General features: G+C 43.8%; 1 protein-coding gene across 1 annotated transcript in view; it reads left to right on the forward strand.

Annotated features, from left to right (window-relative positions):
• ACAA2 (acetyl-CoA acyltransferase 2) overlaps positions 1–4,002 on the forward strand; it is a 43,599-nt gene extending 39,597 nt beyond the window's left edge. The window contains exons 9-10 of the mRNA XM_029223442.1: positions 2,198–2,352; positions 3,577–4,002. Of these exons, the coding sequence (XP_029079275.1) occupies positions 2,198–2,352; positions 3,577–3,661 (240 nt within the window). The 3' untranslated portion in view covers positions 3,662–4,002. The remainder of the gene's footprint in view (positions 1–2,197; positions 2,353–3,576) is intronic.
• The last annotated feature ends 14,041 nt before the right edge of the window (positions 4,003–18,043 follow it).

The following is an 18,043-nucleotide window of genomic DNA, read 5'->3' on the forward strand; positions in this document are numbered from 1 at the left end:
AGAAAGAAAGAAAGGAATAAAGAAAGAAAGAAAGAATACAATAAAATAAAATTTTTTTAATTATTAAAAATAAAAAAATTTAAAAGTAGTTTAAAAAGAAACAGAGAGCAACCAAACCAAAAAACAAATCCACCAATGATAACAAGCGCTAAAAACTATACAAAACAAACAAAATGGACAGACAGAAAGAACCCTAGGACAAATGGTAGAAGCAAAGCTATACAGACAAAATCACACAAAGAAGCATATACATACACACTAACACAAGGAGAAAAAGGAAAAAAATATATATTTAAAAAAAAAGGAAAAGAGCAACCCAATCAATAAGCAAATCTCCAAATGATAATATGCTCTAAATACTAAACTAAGATAAACATAAAACCAGAAACAAATTAGATGCAGAAAGCAAACCCCCAAGTCTACAGTTGATCCCAAAGTCCACTGCCTCAATTTTGGGATGTTTCGTTGTCTCTTCAGGTATTCCACAGATGCAGGTACATCAATTTAATTGTGGAGATTTAATCTGCTGCTCCTGAGGCTGCTGGGAGAGATTTCCCTTTCTCTTCTTTGTTCGCACAGCTCCCAGGGTTCAGCTTTGGATTTGGCCCCGCCTCTGCGTGTAGGTCACCTGAGGGCATCTGTTCTTCACTCAGACAGGACGGGGTTAAAGGAGCCGCTGATTCGGGGGCTCTGGCTCACTGAGGCCAAGGGAAGGGAGGGGTACAGAATGCGGGGCGAGCCTGCAGTGGCAGAGGCCAGTGTGACATTGTAATAGCCTGAGGCACGACGTGTGTTCTCCTGGAGACGTTGTCCCTGCATCACAGGACCCTGGGAGTGGCAGGCTGCACAGGCTCCCAGGTGGGGAGGTGTGTAGAGTGACCCGTGCTCGCACACAGGATTCTTCGTGGCGGCAGCAGCAGCCTTAACATCTCATGCCCGTCTCTGCGGTCCACGCTGATAGCCACGGCTCATGCCCATCTCTGGAGCTTGTTTAGGCGGTGCTCTGAATCCCCTCTCCTCGCGCACCCTGAAACAATGCTCTCTTGCCTCTTAGGCAGTTCCAGACATTTTCCTGGACTCCCTCCCTGCTAGCTGTGGCTCACTAGCCCCCTTCAGGCTGTGTTCACGCAGCCAACCCCCGTCCTCTCCCTGGGATCTGACCTCTGAAGCCTGAACCTCAGCTCCCAGCCACCACCCGTCCCGGTGGGTGAGCAGACAAGCCTCTCAGGCTGGTGAGAGCTGGTCAGTACTGATCCTCTGTGCGGGAATCTCTCCGCTTTGCCCTCTGCACCCCTGTTGCTGCGCTCTCCTCTGCGGCTCTGAAGCTTCCCCTCACCCATCCCCAGTCTCTGCCAGTGAAGGGTCTTCCTAGTGTGTGGAAACTTTTCCTCCTTCACAGCTCCGTCCCAGAGGTGCAGGTCCCATCCCTATTCTTTTGTTTCTGTTTTTTCTTTTTGCTTTTACCCTACCCAGTACATGGGGATTTTCTTGCATTTTGGGAGGTCTGAGGTCTTCTGCCAGCGTTCAGTGGGTGTTCTGTAGGAGCTGTTCCACATGTAGATGTATTTTTGATGTATTTGTGGAGATGAAGGTGAGCTCCACGTCTTACTCTTCCGCCATCTTGAAGCTGTCCCCCCTGACAGTTTATTCTTTATTGTCTGTCAGTTTCTTGGAAGTGTGGCTAGTAGTACTGAGTGGTAGTAATAATAATAGCAACTATTTATTGAATACTTGCTTGTGTCAGATAATACACTAAACACTTAATACCCATGATTTCACTTAACCTTAACAATAACTCTTAAGATGATACGACAGTCACATTTTACCACTGAAGAAATTTGAGTGTCAAGAGAGTTTAAAGAACATCCATATAGCCAAGATTTGAACTGTCCATCTAGCTGCAGAACCTGTGGGCTTTCTACAGTATCCTACTGCCTCTAGTCCAGTATCCATTTATAGTATCGCTGAGGATTTCTTTTCTCTAAGGGATATATTACACTTAAAGTATCACTTAGTAAATATACCCGTTTTCAAACCTGTTATCTTTACAAAGAATGATTGAAGATAAAATAACCTTGCAATGTAATTTAAGTAGAACAAAAAAACGGGATAATTAGCCATTGACAGGACCGGACAGTTCTCAGTTAGAAATAAGTTTGTGAATAAGCATTTTTATTAGTGTTTTGATTGTTTTAAGGTGAATGAAGCTTTTGCTCCCCAGTACTTGGCAGTTGAAAAGAGTTTGGATCTTGACCGAAGTAAAACCAACGTGAATGGAGGGGCCATTGCTTTGGGTCACCCATTAGGGGGATCTGGATCAAGGATTACTGCACACCTGGTTCATGAATTAAGGTACGTGCTAGAAATTGTTGCTTTTCAGATTTGCCATCTTTTGTGTAAATGCATGAATTTGGGTTTCCCCAGAATAATCCAACATTTTTCATTCTTCTTCGTACCGCCTCGCACTACTTCTCACCAGGAACAGGTTATTTGGATACCCCTTTTTCAGTAGACCTTATAGATGACTCAGTTGACTTGTTGGTGCCTCTGCTCTTGGGATGCTCGCTCTTACTCACATTCGCAGTGCAGCCACTCAGCACGTGTTCACTGAGGGCCTAGTGTACATCTGGCCCCATCCCTTGTGCTGGTGCAGAGCAGTGAGCCCGTGATGAGGCCCTGGTTCTCATGGCACTTGCATTCTAGTGCCAGTTATAGGACTGAGACACAATTATTTAAGAAAACAAAATACTGATCTAGGTGCTGTCATTTAAGAAACCTAAGCAAACTGACAATTTGGGTCTGAGCTAAGGTTTTCCTTCATTGTTTCCAGGGTTCCAGGAGGAACCTTCTGTGTGTTTGATACTTTTCCATTTTAATGGAAGAGCTCCTTCTTCTGTACTGTGTATTTTGGATCATTTTGCTCTGTTAGTAGGGAAATTGCAAACAAAACCAAATATGTCAGGGCAGAAAATCACTCTGCCCCCCTGTGAAGTTAAGGTCAATGGGACTCTCCTGTTTCACTTAATGATTGAGATGAAATGAGTGACTGATGTGCACAAAAGATAATCCCTTGATGGTTTCTCAAGGTTATTCTATCAGGACTGAAGAATTAGAGCAGATGGTACTTTAAAGGTGTCTGATTTTTATGAAAGGGACATGAAATGTTTCTAAATTATCTGACCTTTCATATGGATGAACTTCAGTAATTATACTTATTCTAAGGTTCATAAAAATCTAAAATAAACCAAAGGGGCTGAGTATTTACTCCCCCTTCTTCAACTTCCAGTTTATCCCAACTACCTCCTGTCGTCACTCCTTCCTCACAGCAGCCTAAGCTTTTATATTTGTTTCAGCCTCTCTCTTCTTTGTTACTACTTTTTTTAAAAAAAGACTATCCAGCTTTCCAAATTCTTTCTCCTCTTTTCTCCAATATTGAGGACTGGAAAAAAGATTGAGCTGATGAGCTGAACAAGAATGAATAATGCAAATGTGACCATTATAAATACTATTTATTTAATTATCTAATTCTGTCCATTCTTTATTCAAGTAGATTTCAGCCACTGCTTTCTTTCTTAGGCGTCGGGGTGGAAAATACGCTGTAGGATCGGCCTGCATTGGAGGGGGCCAAGGAATTGCGGTCATCATTGAGAACACAGCTTGAGGAGAGCAGGGAGCCTGCCCTCGTCCACGCTCACATGACTTGGCCAGGCCACAGTACGCCAGGTGACCTTCAGAGAAGCTGTGAAGGTCATGCCATGCCCTGCACTGAGAGTGATTGAGTTTGGTCAAGGAATGGTGAGGCAAAGATGCATTTATCATGAACAAGAGCCCATGCCAGAATAAATTCTCTCAAGTTTGTACCAAATATGCTGCATTTCTGAACTAAAATCCAACTATAGAAGGCCTTAAACGGAATTGTATCCTTGCCAAATAACCACCGCTTATGTCTTAGATAATATGATTGCAGGGAGATTGAATAAATTCTGCCTTAACTTCAGCTAATCCTTTCCTATCGTTTCTTGTATTTTTCTAAATTTTTAATTGAGGTAAAATACACATAACATAAAAGTTACCATCTTAATCATTTTTAAGCCTATAGTTCAGTGGCATTAAATACATTCACATTGTTATGCACCCATCACCACAATGCATCTCCAGAATTCTTTTCATCTTGGAGAACTGAAACTCTACACCCATTAAACAACTCCCCATTCCTCCCTCTCTGCAGCCCTTGGCAACCACCTTCTGCTTTCTGTCTCTATGCAGCTGACTCCAACAGGTCCCTCATATAAGTGGAATCATACAGCACTTGTCCTTTTGTGCCTGGCTTATTGCACATAGCATAATGTTCTCAAGTTCATCCATGTTGTATCATGTGTCAGAATTGTCTTCTTTTTTAAGGCTGAATAATATTGCATTATAGATAGATAGATAGATACCACATTTTGTTTTTTCTCTCATCTGTTGATGGACATTTGGGTTGCTACCACCTCTTGGCTATTGTGAGTAATGCTGCTCTAAACATGGGTGTACAGATATGTATTCATGGCCTTGCTTTCAGTTCTTTCAGGTGTATACTGAGACGTGGAATTCCTGAATCATATGATAATTCTGTTTTTAATATTTAAAGGAATTGCCATACTGTTTTCCATAGCAGCTATACTATTTTACACTCCCACCATTATCGCACAAGGGTTTAAATTTTTCCACATCCTCACCAATACTTGCTGTTTTCTGTTTCTTTATTATAATAGCCATCTTAATTAGTATGAGGTGGGAGGATTGGTTCAAGACGGCGGAGTAGAAGGACGTGCTCTCACTCCCTCTTGCGAGAGCACTGGAATAACAACTAACTGCTGAACAATCATCGACAGGAAGACCCTGGAACTCACCAAAGAAGATACCCCTCATCCAAAGACAAAGGAGAAGCCACAGTGAGACGGTAGGAGGGGCGCAATCACAATAAAATCAAATCCCATAATGGCTGGGTGGGTGACTCACAGACTGGGGAACACTTATAGCACAGAAGTCCACCCACTGGAGTGAAGGTTCTGAGCCCCACATCAGGCTTCCCAACCTGGGGGTCCGGCAATGGGAGGAGTAATTCCTACAGAATCAGACTTTGAAGGCTAGCAGAATTTGATTGCAGGACTTCGACACGACTGGGGGAAACAGAGATTCCTCTCTTGGAGGGCACACACAAAGTAGTGTGCGCATCGGGACCCAGGGGAAGGAGCAGTGACCCCAGGGGAGACTGAACCAGATCTACATGCTAGTGTTGGAGGGTCTCCTGCAGAGGCGGGAGGTGGCTGTGACTCACTGTGAGGACAAGGACACTGGCAACAGAAGTTCTGAGAAGTACTCCTCAGCGTGAGTCCTCCCAGAGTCCACCATTAGCCCCACCAAAGAGCCAGGTGGGCTCCAGTGTTGGGTCGCCTCAGGCCAAACAACCAACAGGGAGGGAACCCAGCCCCACCCATTAGCAGACAAGCGGATTAAAGTTTTACTGAGCTCTTCCCACCAGAGCAACAGCCAGCTCTACCCACCACCAGTCCCTCGCATGGAAACTTGCACAAGCCTCTTAGTTAGCCTCATCCACCAGAGGGCAGACAGCAGAAGCAAGAAGAACTGCAGTCCTGCAGCCTGTGGAACAAAAACCACATTCACAGAAAGACAAAATGAAAAGGCATAGAGTTATGTACCAGATGAAGGAAAGATAAAACCCCAGAAAAACAACTACGTGGGGCTTCCCTGGTGGCGCAGTGGTTGAGACTCCGCCTGCTGATGCAGGGGACACGGGTTCGTGCCCCGGTCTGGGAAGATCCCACATGCCGCGGAGCGGCTGGGCCCGTGAGCCATGGCCACTGAGCCTGCACATCCGGAGCCTGTGCTCCGCAACAGGAGAGGCCACAACAGTGAGAGGCCCGCGTACCGCAAAAAAAAAAAAAAACTACAGTGAGGTATCACCTCACACCAGTTAGAAAGGGCATCATCAGAAAATCTACAAACAACAAATGCTGGAGAGGGTGTGGAGAAAAGGGAACCCTCTTGCACTGTTGGTGGGAATGTAAATTGATACAGCCACTATGGAGAACAGTATGGAGGTTCCTTAAAAAAATTAAACTAGAATTACCATATGACCCAGAAATCCAGAAAATTACTGGATATATACCCAGAGAAAACCATAATTCAAAAAGACACATGCACCACATTGTTCCTTGCAGCACTATTTACAATAGCCAGATCGTGAAAGCAACCTAAATGCCCATCAACAGATGAATGGATAAGGAAGTTGTGGTACATATATACAATGGAATATTACTCAGCCATAAAAAGGAATGAAATTGGGTCATTTGTAGAGACGTGGATGGATCTAGAGACTGCCATACAGAGTGAAGTAAGTCAGAAAGAGAAAAACAAATGTCGTATACTAACTCATATATGTGGAACCTAGAAAAATGGTATAGATGAACTGGTTTTCAGGGCAGAAATAGAGACACAGATGTAGAGAACAAACGTATGGACACCGATGGGGGAAAGTGGTGGAGGAGGGGTGGTGGTGGGATGAATTGGGAGACTGGTATGGACATATATACACTAATATGTATAAAACAGATTAATAAGAACCTGCTGTATAAAAAAATAAATAAAATTCAAAAAAAATTAGTATGAGGTGATATCTCACTGTGGTCTTGAGTTGCTTTTCCTAATTATTAGTGATGTTGAGCATCTTTTCCTATGATTGTTGGCCATTCATATATCTTTTTTGGAGAAATATCTAAGTCCTTTGCCCATTTTTTAAATTGAATTTTTATTTTTTGTTGTTGAGTTGTCCTGTATTTTTAAAAAATATTTTGAAACCCAGTTCAATTTGTGTGTTGAGTGACATTCATAATTCATTCTGAGATAAATGCCCAAGGTGCAAAATTACTGAATTTAGTCTTGATATTAATAAACGATATCATATTAGATTGATATTTCTCTTGAATAAAGACAGTGCTGATTATGTATTATAACTCCTCAAGTACATTTGAATCAGAGCACAGCTTCCTTAAGGAAGATTTATGTTCATTTTAAGGACCATATCTGTACATGGAAAATGTGGAGTTGAGAAAGGCTACAAGTCAAGTCTCAGAAGAAGGCCTGTGTCGCCCCTTCTCCCCCACCACCAGCACTTCCCAGCAGTCAGAAAGGAATGTTGTCATTAATGTTTATTACACTAGCCAACTAAAATGGGGAAACTGAGTCAGTAGAAAGTAGCTATTATAAACCAATGGGTTTATGCTAAACTTTAGAGAAGCCACAGACTGAAGACAACAAAGTTTTGCCTGGATTTCATCCCCCTCCTTTAACTTTCCCAGTTTACCTAAATTATGTCCTGCTCTGCACACCTCTCCCCAGGGGACATTTGGCAATATCTGGAGGTTCGTTGGTTGTCATGACTGGGGAGGGGGTGCGACTGACACCTGGTGGGTAGAGGCCAGGGCTGCTGCTAAACATCCTGCAACACACAGGACAGCCCCTCCAGCAAAGGATTATCAGGCCCCAAATGTCAGGAGTGCTACTGTTAAAAAATCCTCCTTTAACCCTAAATCCAACCATCCCCTTCTCATGTCACCTCCCCGTTCTGTTTGTTCATACACATACATGGGTACATGAATACACACACAGACACACACACACACAGACACACACACACATTTTAATATGAAAGTATTCAGCTTTCTAAATTCTCCTGCTGAGATTATATATAGACCAATATTGAGGATCGGGGGAGAGGCTGGGAAGGTGAGATGAATGTAGTAATACAAATATGACTGCTACTAATTCTTCAAAGCATAAGCTCCTCATAAACGCAGGATGTCTTCAGCATACCTCAAGGATAAGCCTCGTCTCTCTCTTGCCCCACAGTCTCAGGTCTGGGTGTGGGTCAGCGGCCTTGCTGCCCTCCACGCTGCCCCCAGAGCAGTCATCCCCTCCCTTTTGCAGAACCCTGTGCTCTTTTGAGGTTCGTGTTGATTAATGATACCATCCTGCTGCTCTCTTTATTTCTGTCTACTGGCTTCATGCTCGGGTCCTTCCTCCAGTGACTGTATTATCACTGCCTCTGTCGCCTTTTAAAAAATCATTAGATCATGTCTTGATTCTCGGAAACTTTAGCATCTAGTTGGCCAAAGACCTCACGTTTCCATGACCAGAATACCAATAACTTTTTCTTCATTCTGTATCCGATACCTGCTCCCTAGGTCGCGTCAACAGAGATTGTCACTGAGCAAATAGCCGAAAAGAGCCCCCTCCTAGGGAATCTCGCAGCACAGTTTTGGTAAAGGTTTATCGCTTTTCCCCATGAAAGTCTTAAGTAGGATTTATTTTATGAGATTTTTTTCTATTTTATTTTCTACTTGGATATTGCTAATGAATAGCTTTGGGGTATTATGTATCTAGGCAGCTTGCCCAAACCCTTTTATTAGTTCTAATCACGTAGACGATATCTCATTTATTTTTATCGCCCTTTTGCATTAGGCTGGGACCTCTAATGCAATGTTGGGAGGGAAAAAAAAACAAACCTAGAAATGTTCATATTAGTTCACCATTCAGTGTGATCCTTACAATAGGTGGCAGATAGATGCACTTTATCAAAGTCAGGAAGTTTCCTTCTATTCCTAATGTTGCTAAGAAATTCATGAATAGTTGACTCATTCTTCAAACCACGCTAACCTGGCTCTGCCTCCACCACTTCACTGATCTTGCGAATGTCACCAACCACCTTCACATTGCCAAATCTAGTGAAACTTTTCTGTCCTCATCTTCTTTGACCTCTCCCAAACATGACACAGGTAACCGTCCCTTTGGTCTGTTTTTGCAGCTGTTCCTCTACTAAACCTCTGCTCGTGAGTTTTTCAGAATTGGTCCTTGGGGGGGGGGGGGGCGGTGTGCTCTCCCTGGTGATGCCATCCCGAGTCACAGGACTCATCATGTTTACATCCCAACACTGGTCTGTCCTCTAGCTCCAAACTCCTGTACCTAACTGCCCTCTAGACATTTCTCTCAGGAAACCCTCTCCTCCTTCAAGTCCTTTCTTCCTCAATTCCAGTACTTCAGGTCAGAAATCTGGGCATTCCCTTGATTCCACCCTCTCCCTCACCCCTCATATCCAGCCCATCAGCAAGATTTATCAATTCTTTCAGAATGTAGCTCAAATCCACCCACTTCTTCTCTCCACCTCCACCACTTTGCTCCAAGCTACCAGAATCACTTGCCTGGATTACAAGAGCCCACCTCCATTCTTGCCCCTCTTCAATCATTCTCCAAAAAGCTGCCGGGGCATCTTTTAAAAACACGAATTATATTAGGTCACCCTCATCTAAAGCCCTGAAACAGGTTTATATCACGCTTGGAATAAAATCCAGACCCTTTTCCCACCGTGGCCTGCTCATGGTGACCCCCAGCCCCTGAGGAGGTCTGGCCTCCACTTGCCTCTAACCCGAGCTCAGACTGTTCCTCCGGCTCCCCGTGCTTCACAGATGTTGCCTTTCTTTGGGATCCTCACATGCCATGCTTGCTCATCCTTTAGGACTGTGCTAGATCTCCCCTCTGCCTGCAATGCTGTTTCCTCTGCCTTCCCAGGACAGGACCTTCCCTACTCGTCCATCAAGTCTCAGATGCTCTCTCTTTAGGCAGGTGCTCTCTGTTCCCCCTAAGTTCCTCTCCCCAGACCTTTATGGAACTCTTCTGAGCTTGTATTCCCTTATTAGATTGTTTATCGTCTGTCTCCCTTGTTAAATTGTAAATTCCAAGAGGGCAAGGACTTCATGTGCCCAGCACAGTGCCTGGCACAAAATAGGCGCACAGTAATGTTGTGGGGATGGATAAATGGATGGGTGATGATTGAAGAAACTGAAGCATGAGAGATTTTTCTCAGAGTCACAGAGAAGTAGAGCAAGCAGCAAGTAGCTGCTCACATACAATTTACCTCTTCTATCTCCACAGATGATCATGGAAGTGGCTGTGTGCCTGGTCATACACACCTGTGTGCCTGTGTGTTTTCAAGAGAGAAGGGGTAGAAAACGGGGAGATTCTAATGGTGCTTGCTGCCTGGCACTAAGGATCAATAGAAACACTAGAGTGACCTTGGGCAGTTTACTTTGAACCTAACCAACTACATGTGGTAGAGAAGAGTTGGGAGAGAAACCCAAATGCATGAGGTTGCCCCTAGGACGACCATAGAACTTACCATCCAAGCCAGGTCTTTTTTTTTTTTTTTAGCTGTATTTACATGAAAATTTATTGTTGACAAATTTTACTGTTTTTAAAAGCGTCAAAAAGTGGCTTAAAATGTGAACTGAATACATTTCCAAAAAGAGATTTTCTAATAAAAAAAGTCAAAGGATACAATTAAGTTTTTAAAAATTACTCTATATTTTAAACTTCCTTTCTGATTGTAATACTAACGTGTGGTTCATTGCATACATAAAAGTTAACCATTACTGAAATGCATCATTTAAAAACTAACATCCCCCTAAATCAGTTAGGAGTCATTCAGAATAATTCCTTGAGAGACCACACACTAATTGAAATGATGCTACTGTTGTTCAACATTATCTTTTTATCTCCAGTTTTTATTTTTTGGAGCAGTGGTAAGTTCATGTGGTTCAAACTTCAGAGTATAAAAGTGAGAAGTCATGGTTCCTCCCCACAGGCATCTGGTCCTGTTGATTTTGGGTCCACCTCTGTGGATGTCTTGTATGTGTACAAGCAAATGGGCATGTACCTGTTTGTGAACTCATTTATGTATGCCGCCCCATTTTACCTCAGTGACAGTGTAATATGCACACTGCCCTGTACGTGCTCTTCCAGGATTTTTACACTGAGAATTGCCTCCAACTGCTGTGAACATATCTCTGTGTCTCCAGATTCTTCATTGTGCCTGTGTTTATTTAAAAAACAAAGTAGGTTACCCTACATACTCTCATAGAACCTGCCTCTCAAACTTGCTACAGAAAATGCTTTCTGTTTTTCCGTGTTCTTTGTCACGTCTGTTTGCTGTTCCACTGTAGTTGGTTTAACCTGTTCCCCATTACTGGAAGAATCAGTGGTTTATAATTTTTACTTCTTAAAATAACACCAAGAATAACATCACTGTAGGGAAATCCTTGTGTGTCCGCAGTTATTTCCCTGGGATAAATTCCTAGAAATGGGATCAACAGAGCAAAGATTATCCGCATTTTAAAGGTCTTCCATGTGCACTAACAGATTGCGCCACAGAAAGTTTGTATCAATAACATTTCCACCAGGAACGTACGAAGCTGCCCCTTTGTGGGTCCACACTGGCTGTTGTCACGTTTCTCAGTATCTTTCTGGAAGTAGCGAAAACATTGACTTTTTCAAAGGACAGGTACTTAACATCATGAGATTGTTTATTTATAAGACTAAGATGTAGCCTTTGAAGTCAATTCCAGAAGAGTAGTTTCGTGTGACGCGGTCCAGTTCAGTCACCATTCACATGCCAGACACTGGAAGAGATGAACCAGGCACGGTCCCAGCTCCTGAGGAGCCTGGTGACATGCAAGCCAGGTCATTTTTGAGAAGTAAAAGGGGACACTGTTAATAATTACCCTGCAGCAACGAGTATAAACTGGAATTATTCTGGCCAAGAATAAACAAACAGTATTTGTTCAGTTCAAGAGAGCTGAACAAATACTGTTTGAGTGTGATTGTTGGATTTGAAGATTATTAAGTCAGGATAGACTTGTCGAGCACTTGGGAGATGAGCAAACATTTGAAAGAGGTGACAGGTACCCGAGAAGAGTAGGAGAAACAGCCAGTGCACGGCCCTGAGAGAGAAGCGCTCCTGCTGTGCAAGGAGGCCAGCATGGTGGGAGCAGAATAAGCAAGAGGACAGGGGTTGCAGTCAGAGAAGCACCCTGGGTGTGTACCATATAGGGCCTTAGACGACATTGCAGGCACTTTGGCTTTTATTCTGAGTAAACGGGAGCCACTGCAGCCTTCTGAGTAGAAGAGAGACTTCATCTGACACATTTGAAGGACACCTCAGTCTGTTCTATTAAAGTGAACTGTAAAGGCACGAAGTTGGGTTAGGTTGCTACTGCAGTAATCCAGGCATCTCGGCTCTACAGTCAGCAATAGAGTGGTGAGAAGTTGTCAGAGTCTGGTTATGTTCTGAAGGTAGAAGCTTATTTCCTCATGGATTGCTGCTCCTTGGTAGAAAAAGGAGTCAAGGATGACTCCTGGGCCTTTCATCTCAGCCACTGAGATGCAGGAAGGCTGCATGTGGAGCAGGTCTGGGGGGAGGTTCAGGAATTCAGTTCAGACATCCAAGCAGAGATGCTGAGCATCCATCTGGCTTTAGGAAGGAGCTAGATCAGAGAGCCATTGACATATAAATCGGATGTGATCACGAACTAGGGGCCTCACCATAGACAAAATGAAAAGACAGCCTATAGAATGGGAGAAAATATTTCCAAATGATATGACCAATAAGGGGTTAATATCCAAAATATATAAATAGCTCATACGACTCAACATCAAAAAAATAACCCAATTTTAAAATGGGCAGAAGACCTGAATAGACATTTTTCCAAAGAAGACATACAGATGGCCAACGGGCACATGAAAAGATGCTCAACGTTGTTAATCATCAGAGAAGTACAAATTAAAACCACAATGAGACATCACCTCACACTTGTCAGGCTATTATCAAAAAGAACACAAATAACAAATGTTGGCGAGTATGTGGAGAAAAGGGAGCCCTCCTACACTGTTGGTGGGAATGTAAATTGATGCAGCCACTATGGAAAACAGTTCTCAAAAAACTAAAGATAGAACTGTCAGGATGTCCCTGGTGGCGCAGTGGTTAAGAATCCACCTGCCAATGCAGGGGACACAGGTTCGAGCCCTGGTCTGGGAAGATCCCACATGCCACGGAGCAACTAAGCTCACGCGCCACAACTACTGAAGCCCGCGCACCTAGAGCCCATGCTCCGCAACAAGAGAAGCCACCACAATGAGAAGCCTGCGCACCGCAGTGAGAAGCCCGCGCACCATAACAAAGAGTAGCATCTGCTCACCACAACTAGAGAAAGCTTGCGTGCAGCAATGAAGACCCAACGCAGCCAAAAATAAATAAAATTAAAAAAAAAAAAAGAACTACCACATGACCCAGCAATTCCACACTTGGGTATCTATCCATAAAAACCAAAAACACTAATTTGAAAAGATACATGTACCCCAATGTTCATAGCAGCATTATTTACAACTGCCAAGACATGGAAGCAACCTAAGTGTCTATCAACAGATGAATGGGTAAAGAAGTTGTATATATATATATATATATATATATATATATACAATGGAATATTACTCAGACAGAAAAAGAATGAAACTTTGCCATTTGCAACACCATGCATGGACTTGGAGGGCATTATGCTAAGTGAAACGAGTCAGACAGAAAGACAAATACTATATGATATCACTTATATGTGGAATCTAAAAAATACAACAAACTAGTGAATGTAACAAAAAAGAAACAGACTCATGGATACAGAGAACAAAACTAGTGGTTGCCAGTAGGGAGGGGGAAGGGGGGAGGGGCAAACGGGGTCGGGGATTAATAGGTACAAACTACTATGTATAAAATAAGTAAGCTACAAGGATATATTGTACAACACAGGGAATATATCCAATAGTTTATAATAACTATAAATGGAGAATAACCTTTAAAAAGTGTGAATCACTATACTGTACACCTGAAACATATAATATTGTACGTCAACTATACCGCAATTTAAAATGTTAAAAAAAAGAACTAGTGGCCTCCATCCTAGATAGATTCAAACAAGAAAATTTTCCTTCTATTAACACTCTGAGGTTTTCATTTTTATGACTTAAAAATTTTAATGAGAATAAGAATAATCTATAAAACCAGGTGTATCTATACTGCCCTTTTGCAGAGTGATCCAGTTCTTTCACAAGTTTTATAATTTTATATAATAAGGGCCATCTCTTAAACCTTCATGGAAAAAAAATGTAAATTCCTCACTAAATTGAATAACTTAAAATGAAGGATGGGAACATACGTTTTTAAAGGTACCCTAACCTAAAAGGAATGCCTTTGTAATTGAGAAATAATTGAAATAATTTTTATGAAATGAACAATGACTATTTTCCTTTCTCTCCATCTCATTTTTTATTCTTCAAGTGAATCCTGCATTTTCATAAATTGGGTCGATTTGCAATGAGGAGTCTGCGTGCACAGCGGCGAGCCCAGGGGCACTTCTTCCTCTAGGTGGTGCCACAGGCCTGTGCTGCCTCGGTCCCTTTCTCAGCAGCGTTTCCAAGATGCTTCTCTCAGCAGACTTGGCCCAACTCTTGGTCTTTCTCACTTCCTGGGAATTGAAAGGAGAGAAGAAGCCAGCAGTAAAGAAACCTAGGGCAGCAGCGGGGGGACCAAAAATCTGTCCCACCTGCTAGCCAATGCTCCAGGTCCCTCTGGCCAAGGACACCGCCCTTTATTTCTCCTCAGTGAAAACATGGCAGATGCAGAGGCCCAGAGCCTAGGGAGTCCAGTGTTACACAGTCTCTGAGCTGCTGGTAACAGACCACAGGCCCCACTGAGGTGGTGAGCGCTGGGCCCTACCAGGTAAGGGCACAGGGAGAGAGGCTGGGACACAGTCTGGAGCAGAGAGAAGGTGGGGCAACATTCGTACTCCCTGTGCTTCGCCGTCGTGGACACTTGGAGGCCGGGGGCTCCTCTTTTTCACTGTGGACCCTGTATTTATTCGAGAGTGTCCAGCTGCCCCCAACCTTTCCCGGCTGACAGAGCAAGGGCTGCCGGGAGCTGCTTGTAGTCTCCCCTCCACACTTTTGTGGACATAAACTGAGTGGGGCCATAACCAGGGAGGTCTGAGGGTTGTGGGGTGCAGCTCGGACACATAGAGCAAAGACAAGTGGGGAGATCTGTGTCCTGTGCCCTGGCCTTACTTCCCCAGGGATAGGCACGCTGTCTTAGACTCCGCATACACCCCAGTGCCTCTGCTCTGAGAGCCTCAGTAAGGAAACAAGATGGATGTAATACTTCTCAGGAACACGGCCAGAGGAAGACAAGGCCCCTTCTACCTGTGCTCGGCAGCATCAACTCTCCCCAGAGTTCTGCCATGTTCCAGCAAGTGAGAGCAAAGGAAAGTAATGAGATGGGGTCCTCCAAAGCCATGCTCTGGCCCGTCTTGGCACAGTCGACATGCAGACACATCCAAGAGGCCTAAAGCTGTTGTAGAACAAGGGGTTCTGGCAGGGAAGTAAAAGCCAGGCTTGTGCTTTGAACATGCAGTTCCTCTGGAGTCTTTTAGAAACACAAGACAAGATAAAATCAGAAATTACATGATGAGGGAGCATGCTGATACTAAGAGCAAAGAGCAAGCTATGCTGACTATCCACACACGCACACGCACACACGCACACACACACACACGTGCACGCACACGCACACACACACACGTTGTTCCTCACACTGCATTTCTAGGTTGCAAAGAGAAGCCAAGTCCCCAGGAGCTGAGGCCCACAGCAGATGAAATAGGACTCAGAGTCCAGCCAGCCTTTAGATTTGTGCCTGGTCTGCCATGTGCCTGGTGCTGGGAAAGAAGGGGATGTGGGAGCTGGGACCACAGTCATACCATCCTCCAGGGCTCTAAGCCTGCATCTTCAGGGACAGCCAGCAGCATCCAGCAATTAAGTAGCATCCCAGCCTTGCCCTGGACCAACTGCATCTCGGTCATTACCAAGCCTGCTGTCTGGTTCTCATAGGCAGCTCAGAGCCTAAGACTGTGTGGATTTGCCCAGCCCTGAGAAGAGGCAATCTGCCCAGTGGGAGGAACTCTGTTCCGCAGGCTTCTGTGTGTCCATATGAACATGAGCTCCCAGATGTGGGCCTGGGCCCATCAGTCCGGGGAGGAAACGAGACCTCCAAGTGTAAAGACAATGGCTGAGTGAGGACAGACCAAGTTATGAAGTGGTGTTTAGCCCCTTTGAGCTTTCTAAATGGCTGTTTTGCAACAAATAGGAGGCAGTCTTTACATGGGTGCAAAGCAACTCCAGCAACTTTTCTTCAAGACACAGTACAGGGTTAAAATAGAAATATTCTTGGGCTTCCCTGGTGGCACAGTGGTTAAGAATCCGCCTGCCAATGCAGAGGACACAGGTTCGAGCCCTGGACCGGGAAGATCCCACATGCCGCGGAGCAGCTAAGCCCGTGTGCCACAACTAATGAGCCTGTGCTCTAGAGCCCACAAGACACAACTACTGAGGCTGTGTGCCACAACTACTGAAGCCCACGTGCCTAGAGCCCATGCTCTGCAACAAGAGAAGCCACCGCAGAGAGAAGCCCACACACCGCAACGAAGGGTAGCCCCTGCTCGCCACAACTAGAGAAAGCCTTCACACAGCAATGAAGACCCAATGCAGCCAAAAATAAATAAATAAAATTTTAAAAGTAATAAAATAAAATAGAAATATTCTTAAGACCAGAAATGTTAAGCATAAAGAGACAAAAAACACTGTAAGCTGTAGCACACTGCTTTTAACTGTTTAAAAATACACATGCAGAGGAAAGATAACTAATGCTATTAAAATGCTAATGGTGTTCATATTAAGATGGTGGGATTATGAAATACATACATGGAGTACCACACAGCAGTGAAAACAAACTACTATAGGCACATGGATGAATTTCACAGCTATCGTGTTCTTGAAAAAAGACATCAAACTACATACTATATGATTCCATGTATATGATGTTCAAAAAATGGGCAAAACTAATCCATGATGACAGGTCAGAATGTGGTTAGCTTGGGCCATGAGGGTGCGTACTAGGCTGCTGGGAACGTCCACATTTTTATCGGGGTGGTGGTAACACAGATGTGCACATATGTAAAGATTCACTGAGCTCTATACTTAATGGCTTGTGTACTTTACTGTATTTGTTGTATGTGTTTAAAAAAATACCATCAGTGGTTGTCTATAAGTGGTGAGGTGGGCGATTTTTCTCTTATTTTACAAATGTTTATAACACGTTTCTGTTTTTTGTATTATTTTTTAAATGCCATATTTTAAAAGAGATATGTTCAAGAAACATATAGGAAAGTGTATATCTGATAGAATCAGAATAGGTTATTAAAGTAAACCAAGGGTATCTGAAGTATATTTGAGGAGACTGGGTTAACACCCGTGGCTAACCAGGCCTCTCCATGGCACATATGTCAGTATCCCTCATTTGAATAGAATTGTTTCTGGACAGATCATGGGCCTGATATAGTGGATTCATGACAGAGCCGTTGTGCCGTTTTTCAAAACGATGAAGATGCTCTTGGAAGTGGGAACCACAGAATTTATAGAAGTGTCGGGTCACAGCTGAGGGGCCTTAAGAAATCTAAGAAAAGGAGAATGGAACAACAATAGCGTGTTCGCAGCATATACAAATATTGAATCATGTTGTACACCTGAAACTAATATAATGTTATATATCAATTACATCTCCATTTTTTAAAAAGTAAAAGATAAATTTTTTAAAAGTCAGCATGCTGAACTCCACATCCATCGCTAAAGTTCAAAGCTCCAAGGAAGGATGACATGCAAAACTGCCAGGGTCTTGTACTTACACCTTAGGGTGAACACATTGCCTGAGCAGTAATACTGCCCCTTCCTGAGAAAAAGTGGTTCCAGGAGGTTCCATGCTATGTATCATGTGACCCAGGCCACAGCTGATTGGCCAGAAATTGGTACCACAGCCAAAGCAGGCATTTGTAGGCTAGCCAGTGGCCCTCAGGGTGGCAGGGGGTGGGAACCCTGCCCAGTTGGGACACTATGCACTTATAGTGACTAACTGACCTGGCAGTCGGCTTCTTGCTCTGAGGCGCCGGGTTGTCAGTCATTCCTGGAGGCAGGTTACGATAGTGGAAGCCAAGAAGGAGAAGTGAAAACAGGAGGGTCACCACTGGGCCGATGACTACATGGCTACTGAGGTCACTCCCAG

The sequence above is a fragment of the Monodon monoceros genome, unplaced genomic scaffold (assembly GCF_005190385.1).
Source record: "Monodon monoceros isolate NGI ecotype Baffin Bay Population unplaced genomic scaffold, NGI_Narwhal_1 Super_Scaffold_1, whole genome shotgun sequence".
Lineage (NCBI taxonomy): Eukaryota > Metazoa > Chordata > Mammalia > Artiodactyla > Monodontidae > Monodon > Monodon monoceros.